The sequence below is a fragment of the Pteropus medius genome, unplaced genomic scaffold (genome assembly GCF_902729225.1).
Source record: "Pteropus medius unplaced genomic scaffold, Ma_sr-lr_union100, whole genome shotgun sequence".
Lineage (NCBI taxonomy): Eukaryota > Metazoa > Chordata > Mammalia > Chiroptera > Pteropodidae > Pteropus > Pteropus medius.
Genome location: NW_024354875.1, coordinates 3,080,238 through 3,092,273, shown reverse-complemented (window position 1 = coordinate 3,092,273; position 12,036 = coordinate 3,080,238). Strand labels below are relative to the sequence as shown.

At 40.7% G+C, this 12,036-nt stretch overlaps 1 protein-coding gene across 2 annotated transcripts in view; it reads right to left on the bottom strand.

Annotated features, from left to right (window-relative positions):
* Positions 1-3,444: 3,444 nt before the first annotated feature.
* The window catches only part of PID1 (phosphotyrosine interaction domain containing 1), a 204,877-nt gene continuing 196,285 nt past the window's right edge, over positions 3,445-12,036 (bottom strand). For both annotated transcript variants that reach the window (XM_039855836.1, XM_039855837.1), the window contains one exon: positions 3,445-5,608. In XM_039855836.1, the coding sequence (XP_039711770.1) occupies positions 5,132-5,608 (477 nt within the window). In that variant the 3' untranslated portion in view covers positions 3,445-5,131. The remainder of the gene's footprint in view (positions 5,609-12,036) is intronic.

Below are 12,036 nucleotides of genomic sequence, written 5' to 3'. Positions count from 1 at the left end.
TGTTTCTCTTAAGCTTTGCCCCCAAAAGACAAAAAAAAAAAAAATTTTGGAATGGCAACCAGGACCACGTAATGACAGGTTTGAAATCCAACAAGTCCTATATAGCATCATGTTTTACTTCAAAAATCTCATGATGTTTTCAAATGACCTAACACCATCTAATATGTATGTTTAGATAAAGGAAATAAAACATTTTTAAGAAAATAGTTGTTATATGATGTTATAGACATGAAAGCATTGATAATTATCAGTGATTTATTATGAAGGGGTTGAAAATACGTGTAATACTTCAGTAATTCTATTTTCAGATCACATCAGTATTTTCTTACAGTGGTCTCTGAGCCAAGCTATTAAAAACTTAGTAGAAACTTGAGAGAATATTTTTAAGTGGAATCTACAAGTTTCCTAAGCAAAAACTCTCCAGTTTTTTTTGTTTTTTTTTTTTTTGAATGTCCAATTTTGGGTACATAAGCAAAACCCAAGGTACTCTTACTAGGCCATTCCAAGAGAAACATGTCCTCTAAATCTCTTTCAGAATGTCAGCTTTGCTCAAGAGTCCAAGGCCATGTCTTAGATTCCTTTCAACAAATATAGTTTATTTGTAAAGGTCCAAATTAAGATGGTTTAGATCTTCCTTCCCTTAGCGATGAGCTTTAACCCAACCCATTGTTATTCTTTCTAAGCTCAGGTTTTGCATCATATATAGTTTCCTGCTGGTGACTTTTATCAGCTGGGACCTCTTGAGAAGGAGCATCCAAAGTTCTCAAGTTGAACAATGCATTCCAAAAGCCAAATCTTGCCATCTACCAAGACGTTTCTTGAAAGATCAATATGACTTTGGCAGTTATAGGGGTCTTCACTCCAGTTCAATCTAGGGATTATCTAGGAGATGAAAAGATAGCATTTTTTTTGGAATGCTTAAGAAATAGTAAGCTATGAAGAGCTAAATTGTCACCATGCCCCATCTGACTGAAAAATAATAATAACAAATAAGAGCAATTTTGGGTAATCTGCAGTGTTAGACAGCGTTGTTAAATTTCGTGTCAATGGATCATGAACCAAAACATGTGATCTCCGATGCAGAGCACATGTGCACTTCTCTGCTGAAATCAGAGAAAGTCTGGAATGGTGTCATGTAAATAATTAAATTGTTAATGTGGGAAAGGAGGGAGGGGGAAAGAAGGGAAAAGTGAAAAATAGAAGAAGACAAAACATAATAATGTTTGCTAAAATATAAATCTGGAGAAAACCAGTCAGATTCATATGCTTCATATAATCAGAAAATAAAAATGTCCTTTCCCATCACACACCTCCTCCCTTCTTCAGTGATAGAAATAAACAGAAACAAATGTGGCAAGAATTCTGTAATCTACTAAGTGCAGGTGTCTTAAAACACATTATCTCCCCTACTTCTTAGGGATCACGTTTGCTCTATTTCGATCATGTAGCTGACATCGAACAATATTTTTCCATCTATAAGCAGCCACCAAGTCTTTCCAGAATTAGGTGAGGTAAGGTGTTTTTCTTCAGTAAAAAGCCATTTGCTCACCCTTGAAGAAAGTGGGCAAGAGAGTCTCTATCATTCCTTCCAGGATTCTGTGCTAGAACTTGACAATCAAAGACTCACATAGTGATTTTTTTCTTTCATCTGTCTATCCCTCCATCCATCCTGCTAACAAAAACTTATCAAGTTTTCTCTATGTGCCTGGCCCTGTGATAGGAGCTGAAGATAAAATGTGAACAAATGGGGCAAAATTACCACCTTAAAAATACTGACACCCCAGAGGCTTAAAGATATATTTACATAATTTTACAAATATATATATATATATATATAATTAAAAACTGCAACAAATGACATGAAGGGAGATGATGGGATGCTTTAGAATTCTGTAATAGAAGAATTTGATTCAGTTTGAACATGTCCTGAGAAAATCAAAACAAAACATGCATTTCGGTTCTTTGAGGTTGGAGAGAGTATTTTGTCTATTAACCATAGCCAATACAATATTTAAGAAACATCTTGTATGATGTTATTTGTGCTCAAATAAGAATTTTTTCAGCCTTTGCTTTTAAAATTCTTTCTATTGCTATTGAAAATATGTCAAAAATAGATAGCAAAGATATTTCTTTATAGCGGTTTAGTATACTAATTTAAAATCAACTAGAAGGTTTTAAGAGGAATGGAAATTTAACAATCCAAAAGAGGTGAATTTTGCCTAAACAGAACAATAGCCCTGGACCAGATTTCAGAGGGTTCTAGATTTCATCCAACGTGTCCTAGCTGTGCTGCCTTGGCCAAGTTATGTAACCTCTTTGAACCTCAGTCTCCTCATCTCTAAAGTAACTGCCATACCCACCTACAGGATCCTTCTGAGGGGCATATGAGTTCATGTACAGAAAGTGCTTTGCGACCGCCAGTGTGGAGAGTATAGTACAGAAGGAGAGAGTACAAAGCATAAAAAACAATAATGCAAGTCTGAATCACAGCTCAGAGGGGAATTAGTATCAGCTCTCAAAAGACTTCTTCAGCTCTTCGAAAGATGCCGTTGTGTATTTATCCTTAAATTGCCCACTAATCACCTCAAGCAAAAGCTCTTGCCGGTATTATCGGAGCCAATTACTTAGCACATCACACACAGTACCCTGAAAAAAAACAGCAACACACGCTTTCTGCAATATATAACCATATGTGTTCTTGGGATTCACCGTTTATTGAGAGAAAGCGGCACTGTTTAGAAATATGTACTGGCTGGGTTCTTTATTCTTTCTTTCTTCCCCTCCTTTTTAGAAGCATATTCAAGGACAATGGAGGAAAACCAAAATTGAAAAAAAGTTCAACTTGAGAGAAAATGCCATTTTAATTCGAGGAGTCAGGTAGCAATTCTTACTACGATTCACCTCCTCAGCAGGCCGCCATATTTTCACTTTAAAAGCACTTGTATTTTTTATTGATTCCATGAAGGGCTTTGCTCAACACACACAGGCTCCACGGCCACCTGCCTTGCTCAATTAATGGGCCATTTGGAGAAACCGTGACCTGCAGGAGACATATTGAACCAATTTAGTCAGAAAGAATCACTCCATGTTTACCTTCCAGGATTTCAGTGCGGGTTCTGCAAAGACATGGGTGAAATTTTATAAACAACTACCAATCATTGGCAAAATGTTCCGGAAGATTCCCCTCTGAAATCGGTTCAGCACACTGAATAACCGTTCTCATTGTTGACACGTTACCGTCTCAGTTAAGAAGCAATCATTAAATATAAGCTGAATATTAGAAAATAAATTGCGATTTTTAAACACAATCAAGGAATGGGTTATTTATGACCACGTTCAAATATATTTTAGACAGAATTCCCCATTTACTCAATCTGATCTACATTGTCCTTCAGGTTTGCATTACTTAAGAAAGGAAAGACATAAAGGATGAAACTCCTCAGCTTTATTAATGCAAATGTATTTTTTATTAAAGAATGAATGCATTTATGCTAAGGAATAGTTTACATGTATTGGAAAGCATCAAGCGAATCTCCAAGAGGTGGGTTTTCCTCAGTTTGACTCCATGCTTATTCTACATGCCTTAAACTCAGACCCACACGCAGGGGCGCACGTACACACAATCAAACACACACAGGGACACATGGATACACAGGCCACGACACCAACACCATTGTTCTCTGGATGCGATTAGCTCTCATTAAGGCTTCTGTAAGGTGCCCCAGCGCCCCTAAGATTATCAGGATTAAAAACAGACTTCGATAAATGAGCAGCATTATCTGGAAAACTAACGATCTGCTCTCAGCCTTAAATGTGTGTCTTTTAAGAAATACTTTCAGTTTCATTCAACCTTGACCCTTGGCGTTTATGACATTGAAAGTGCCATGAAACTGAGAAATCTCAGGCTCTCTTAGTGAGAAATTCTCATTAGAAAGAGTGAACACCCTAGCAACCCTGACCCTGAGAGGTTACCAATTTTAAGATAACGAGGTCAGATTTCTCTTTAGATGAAGACGGACATAGGTTCTCTAGACAAGCCAAGGATACAGCACTCACTCCCTATCTGAGTGCAATGTTGAGTGGTGAGGGCAAGGCTTTCTTGGTGATACCAAATCAGATTTGAAGCTCGCCATGAAGGATTCATCAGACAGGACCGCCCACTAAATAAGTTACCACAAATCAGGGCCGAAAAAAAGGACAGTCTACGTAGAGTTTGTTCAGTTACCGATAACATTTGCCCAAGGTTTCTGTTACGGTGGTGGTGGTTTTAAACTCCTAGCTGGTTTGATGGTTAATTTTATCTGTTGGTTATTTTCTTCCCTTTTGGTGTCCTGTAGTGTATGTTGAGAATCCATCCCTGTGGGGATGTTGGCATGGGTTGGAAGGGGAAAGACGTGGATGGGGCAGGAGGAGGAGGTGAGGGGTTATTAGTAGTTGCAAGGATTCTAGGAAAATAGATGCAGTGAATACAGTAAAAGGGTACTACTTGTTATATTCATGTAAATAAAAGCATTATCTTTAACTGTGAGTTAACTGCCGACTATCAGGCTGTTAGTTGTAAAGCTCAAGGAAGACTGTGCCGATTTGTTTACTGAGGAGAGGATCTAAAACGTGACGCGAGAAAGGTATTCCCAGGATCAGATCCATCAGAGGTTTTCCTTCAGCCCTTCACCTTTCACACCAGCATGAGCACTGTCACCCCCTGCCCCCCATGACCAGGGATCCCATGGCTGCATCTAATGCTCTTGTTGGGTTTCATAAGGCAAACTAGAACAGTCCATCCAATAACAGCCTCAGTGTATTTGCCCGAGAGCGGTGAAAATCAGCATGGAACTCTCCTACAGGAAGGCGTTGGGAAACAAGAAAAAAAAAAAAAAAAAAAAGAATCTAGAACTTTCCTCCCCATCCACACTCCCACCCTCCTCACAGTCACAGCAGCAGCAGATTTCAATGTAACGTAATTACTTTAATAATACATTTCTTTAGATTTAGAATTGCTCTTCTGAATTTAAAAAGCTTGGTTGGCCAATAGTTTGGCAGTCTTTCATCCCAAATTTGAATCGTTGCTTATTCATCTATCGTCTGGAATTCCTTGACCAATGCTGCCTTTGCTGAAGCATCCTAAGTTCATTCAGCCGTCATCGGATTCCATTTCCTGGGAAACCTCTTCGGATGAGCTGTCCCTGTGGATCCGGCCATCGCTCTTCATACTGTGGAAAGTCTTCTTGAAGGCCTCCATCATGGCGTGGGCCAGCTTCTTGGCCTCCAGCTTGCTCTCGCACTCGACAGCGTGGCAGTCCATCTGGTAGGACAGGTCATCGTTGATCTCCCTGTAAACCCAGGCGAAGATGTTGGGGCTCACGTTGTGGTCGGCAGTGCAGTAGGCGATGCGGGCCACCTGGAAGGTATCCATGTGGACGGTAGCCTCACCTTTGTGGTCGAGGTGATGGAGCCACACTTGAAATGGTCGGATTTCCAAGAGCGCGTTGGCTGGAAAGATGTCTTCTCGGGCTAATGTGTGCTTCTTCCAGAGCTCAATGACTGGCTTTTCTGTGCAGCCTGACAAAAACTGCATGCCTGTGGTGGGGACTTTACCCAGATAGGTAACCTGCAGAGGGAAGAGAGAAAGAAAAAGGGAGAGGTCAAAAGACAGCTCTTATTCCGTGGCTCATTCAGATGTTCTCAGGTGTCACACTGAGAAGGTGGGGAGACATCTTTCCTGCTCTCTAAATGAATAACTGTTATCAGAATTTTTACCGTTTCTCCTTAACAAATTGCCCACTCGACAAAGGTATTGATATTCTTTAAATAGAGTTGGATTTTAAAATCTAATTTGTAGAAAACTACTCTCTTCCTCCCACCATATTTTTACATTCATATCAGAGCGACTGACGATGACCTTGTACATAATTTGGCATCGCTTTGAAATTATAAGGCCACTTGAAGTTTATTTGCAACCAAACACCTGCAGAATTCAATGAGATGCAGAAGTCAAAAGGACGGTGCATCTGAAAAGCAAAATATTTATGAAACTTATCTCCTAGCTTGGTTCTCTTTCCAAGTCTCTCAATGCTTGATTTCCCTTAAGCTACTCGCTTCTAGCAAATGCCAAGAACGCACACACACAAATGGTTTGTTTAAATTATGGCCTAAAACATGACTGTTTTCTCTCCAAGATAATCTCTGAAAATACAGCAATACAGTTGTTTTTCAACCTTGTTTGTTTTTCCACTGATGGGCATCTGGTAATGCTGATAATGTATGAAAGATTACCAGATGGTTGAGACCAGAATGCTGCCTTATTCAATAGCTAGATAGGCTGTACTAAAACTAAGGAACATAATTCCAAGTGATTCAAATGGTGTCTTTTTGAAACCATGTTTACGATATACCAAGAAAAGATTTTAATTCTTTAATTTTCTTTTCATTCATCCAAGTAGAATTGCTACTATTATGGAAATGCATAACTCTGAATAAATTGTTTAAGAAGCAGCACACAAAAAGTACATAATTAGATTCGAAATTAGTGGCACAGGTATACATACCATGAATTTGAGGAGGAAAAGACCAGAAAAAGATCCATGGAAATGGTACCAACTGAGAAAGGCCTCTTGGCCACAGTGATTCCAAATCAATATTTATATTTAATGGGACCGCAAAGGCCACACACAAAAATTTCAGGACACAGACGTTAAGTACTGCTGCTTCTTCTCGTGTTTCATCTCTTAAAGAAGAATTAATCGAATAGTCCCTTTAAAACCACGACTTCTGAATAAAGAGGTATAAGTGCTGTACATTCCAGAAATATTTATTTGGAACCTATTACACATAATGATTGTGTGCCAAGTGGACAGAGGAGGCGGGGAGAACGAAGATAAAGAGGTCTGAAGATCAACAGGAAGGAAGGAACTGAATATTTGTCTTTTGGGCAGGCGAAGTGGAGGTTTAAACCCTCGCTCCGCAGGTCACCAGGTGGGTGGTTCTGGATGCAACACCAACCCTCTGCCCCTGCACAGACATAACTATGATATAAGGCAGACCGTGCAGCAGGCAGGCAGGGGTGCCACAAAGTACCCCGAGCAATCAGGAGAGGGAGTGATGGTACCCTGCCAGCAGAAGGCCTCGGGGAGGGCAGTCACTGGAATTCAAGCCACCGGGGCCTCAGAAGCTGGAGAGAAGCCCAGCAAGCCAAGGGGGTGAGAAAAGGAGGGGACAGAAAGGCAAGGGCCCCCACCTGCTCGGGCAAATAGGCCATTTGAGCCTGACCACACTGTGGGCCGTGGCCTAACAGTCCTGGCGAAGAGACAGAAGGTCCACGACTGCTGGATAAAATAAACCGAACATCGGGGGACGGCCCCGCGTTCAGTCTGGGGAGGAGGGACTTCTCTGTTCTTGAAGGAAGGCCACTGACAATCTACGGTCCAAGGAAGGCCTGGATCCGGTCAAGGGCGTGAACTCAGAAGACCTGACTGATGCCACGAAGACGGATGGGGAGGGCCAAGAGCAGGATGCTCAGGCAAGAAGCTGTTGCAGCAGCACAGCCCTGAGGTAAGGGCGGCCTGAACTGAGACGAAAGGTGGGAAAGGACGGAAGGAGGCAGATGGGAACATGCGACAGATAAAAGTGACACCTGGCAATACATCGAAAGGGAAAAGTGACTGTGGCTGCTTACGGTCCCCCAAAGGAACTGGTTGAATGGCTCCTTGTCGCTGTGGATCGGAGTCAGATAATAAAGAGGTATAAAAATGCACAATACAGGGTTCTTAAATACTATGTACTGAAATTGAACTTTTTGCATATGGTACTTTACGATACCTTCATTCTTTTTGAACAGCATTATTTTTCTTTATTGACGTTAAATTCATATCCCGTAACACTTCCCATTTTCAAGTATACGATTCAGTGGCATTTAGTAGTCAAAATGGTGTACGACTATCAGGCTTAACTAATTTTAAAATACTTTCATCACCCTTGAAGGTGACATAGCACCCACGAAGTGGTCATTCTCTCCTATCCTCTCCCCCAAGGCCCCGACGGCCACCAATCTGCTTTCTGTCTCTATTGATTTACTATTCTTCATATTTCATGTAACTGGAATCATATAATACAGGAACTTTTCTGTCTGGCTTCTTTCACTTAGCATAAAGTTTTCAAAGTTCATCCAAGTTGTACTGTGTCTCAGTATTTCATTCCTTCCTACGACATCTTTAGTTTTGGAAGTTTAAAAGCAAATAAGGAAAACTAGCTTCAGTGTCGAAGTTGAAAGTACCTTATTTTTTACTATCCGCTGAAACAAGACATGACTATATTTGATAGAAAGATCTTTCGGAGTGAGGAACTCTCCTTTGATTTGCTCTAAGCTTGTATACGCTCCCCCCACCCCTGACACACACACACATTAAAAAAAAAAAATTATGCAGCACCTTCTATCATGTTATCACTAAAGGATGAGTTTAAAAAGCATTATTAGAAGCGTAAATGATTCCCTCCAATAGAAAGCAATTTCATAGTAGTAAAGTTCTGACAACAAAGACAAAATGTATTCCTCTCTTATAAATATTGATTACTTAAAAACTAGAGATTTTAAGGAACAAAGTTTTATTTTGGAAGTGTGCTTAAGAGATGAATGGAGCAGAGATTAGTGCTCAAAACATTTATTAGACAATGATAAAAGCTACTTAATAATATGTAGACATTTATAAAAACAATTTCAAAACAGAAGTACAACAGGACACATAGATGTAATTTTGAGGGATTACATTTATTATGAAAATCGTTTTTGTTCACTGGTCTAGTTTCACTAGGGTCACCTGAACAACACACTACCTCTCAAGCATAAGGTCCCAAGTCACCATTTACATACATTCGCAGCCAAGTCAAGCCACACAGACCTGAATAGCAGTGACTAATATTTGCATCACACTTTAGGTTAAAAGCGCTTTGTATCCATTAGCTCCGTCAACAATCCCGTTAGTCAAGATGGAATGTTATTACCACTACCCCGTGTTTAAAGATGAGAACCATAGGTCAGGTGGTAACGCTGGGGTACACAGTTTATGCTGCAAAGTGTTGAGATTTCAGGAACATTTTGATTATTTGTGAAGAAAACTGCATAGAAAAGACAGTCTAAAATGACACCTGTTGAATTCCTGGACCATTTTGCTATCAGACGAGAGCTATTTACATTTGATTTCACTTTTGAGTGGTTTATTCGTTTTTCCCCATCTTTAGCTTGTACGAGAAATTCTGGATTTATATGAGCATCCAAATATAGTGGATCCTTCCAAGGAACGAACAGCATTCTTTTGCCTAGTACTTTTGTAAATGACACTCCTCTCTGTGACAATACAGGCCTAGGCATTTCTTTAAAAATTTATTCTTACTTTACCACTGCACGAAGTAAAGTTCAGAACCTAAAATTATCAGGTAAAATGGAGCAAAAATAGTAAAATATTTATATAATATTATTATATATTAAATGTGTTTAATATATAATACCTAATATATGATATATATTAGCTATATAATATACATGATCTTTTTTTTATAACAAAAAAATGGTTTAATATTTTTAAAATGAAATCAAAATAAAACTTAATCTCAAGAGCTCTGGGCTTTGGGCTTTTTTCCATAAGTTTTCTATGAAAAAAGAGGCATAAACATGTTCTACAGTAACTAACCCTGACTATTCCATAGTCAGGGTTAGCAAGTACGCTCCTGAAATGCCAGAAAATGGCCGATTCTCCAGGAACAGCAGCCAGTCCTGCAGCTTGATAGCACTGTGCTCTCCTCACCCTAGGCCTTGGCAAGACTCCTGGCTGAGCCTCCTCCTCGATGAAGAGGCGCTAATCCTGCCCAAACCTGCTGAGCCGTCTCGGTAGGGAGCTGCTCTCTCGTCCCTGGTCGACACCAAAGACGAGTCAGAGGGTCTAACTGGGTGAACCTTGGCAATCGATGAAACTCTTCCTTTGTTACTTTGGTGGAGTTGATAATATTGTCTGAAATCCCATGAGATTACATAAATATAAATAAATAATATTAACAAGTTGGCACTTCTTAAAGAAATATAGGGAAAATATTATCTGAATAGTTTTTCTAGAAATGGAATAAAAAGAATAATCTAGAGTTTCCTTAAATATGGAACATGAAATATGGAAAAAAAAAACAGCTATTGGGGCTCAAAAATAAGTGAAAAAAATACATAGTTTAGTAGAAATGTAGCTTACAGCTCTGCTTTTCATGGGAAAGAGAGTAGAAACTCTTTCTAAGTTATTTGTCAAAGAATAACAAAGATTCGGTTATGCTGTGCAGGTAGCCATGCTCTGTGGATATGAGACCACAGCGTCTGTGTGTCTCAATAAACAGAAACCCTGAAACACGGGCGTTATTCCTGTATCTTGCTGTGTCAACACTGTTGCGGCAGTTTAAATATACAGAGAGAGATCACTTCCTGCCAGTCTCCCTCGCAGAGACGTCCTTCCCCACCCCTCTGTGGCCACTGCTGCCCCCTGAGTAAGAACCCAGGACTCAACGTGCAAGGCTGCTTCGGGAGGTTCCACCGCCAGCACAGTCATGCATCACTGCCAGGTCTGGTTAATGAGAATCTTATTCTCCTGTCCATCTGTGAAAGAGGTGAATGTCTTCTAGGTGAATAAGTCCTTTCTGGGCCTTATCCTGAAGAGCTGCAATATTCCGCAGCCACAAAGTAGACAAGAAACACCGAGTCAAGAAATTGGTCACTAAATGTCCAAAATGGTAGACAGATTTTATTTTAAGCTGTCACCTCCCAGGGTGTTGGAACAAAGGGACTTGGAAGAAGACAAGAAGAGTCTTCAAAATGAGTAATAACCAGTTGAAAATACGCAGTAAATACTAGCATCTTTTCTATGGTCGCAGAAACAGGCATTGGGCAAGAAACTTACTAAGAATGAATCATTCTGAGAGAAATAAACAGCGAAGAATGAAAGTTTTTCCCCATGTGTCATTCAATGGCATAAACCGATGCCTCAGACACAGACGTTTGCAATATGTGTGAATGGGCTAAGGCTAGAAGAAATTATTTGAGAATATTCACAGCGTGTGAAAATACATAGAGGCCATGGAACCGATGGCCCCGCCAGAGTGTCTGCAGTGTTAACGGTGTCAGGTCAGGGGAGACCAATGTCCTCAGATCTCTCCTTCCCACCATGAGTTTTCCGATAGCCCAGCCAGCTCTCCATCGGTGAGTCACCATTCCCTGCTCGTGTCTGGCAAAACAAATCTGGTTGCCTGACATGCGTCCTCTGGCTAAGCTGGCACCATTGCATTCCTTCCTCTTGGTGGCATTCTGACCTGAAAAACCCTTGTCTAGGACCCTGACTCACCTTAAAGGACAGTGGGATGAAATGGGCAATGACAGGGGCCCCTAAACTAGGACATGGGATGGGATGGATGATCACGGATGACGCCAACCACTTGATTTTCTGGGGATCTTCGAAATTCACAGCCTCCTGAGTTTCACAACCTCACCAGCCTGGCTTTGGTCAGTTTACCGTGGGGTTTCTCCTGGACGATATGTCAAGAATGAAGACTCTCCAGAGGCGTTTCCTGGGGTATAAAAGGTCTGGCTATTCTTCCATTGTGTCTAGGAGACTTCCTCTCCCCAGCTGACATAAAATAACGTGATAGGAACACAAAACAGAGACAGCAGAACTGGGAATACTAATAGCCTTCGGGTTACAAGGCGAAGATGAGAACAAGAGTGGCCATCAACCCAGGGCCAAATACCAGAGTCAAGGTCTTCTGCTCTGACATCAATTCCCACCTGCATATTCCAGAGAAAGGGGAAGGAACAAAGCCCTGGGATTTAGGATCCGAGCTTGAATGTACCCCTTCCTTGCTGGCCAAGGAGGAGCAGGAATTCACTAGCCACTTTGAAGAGTGGGGATGGATCCACAAGCCAAGTACCTAACCCACAACACAAACACAATGCTATTCATGACCTTGAACGTGCATTACATGCTTAAGCCATGAAGAAGGTATTAAAGGACAAATGCT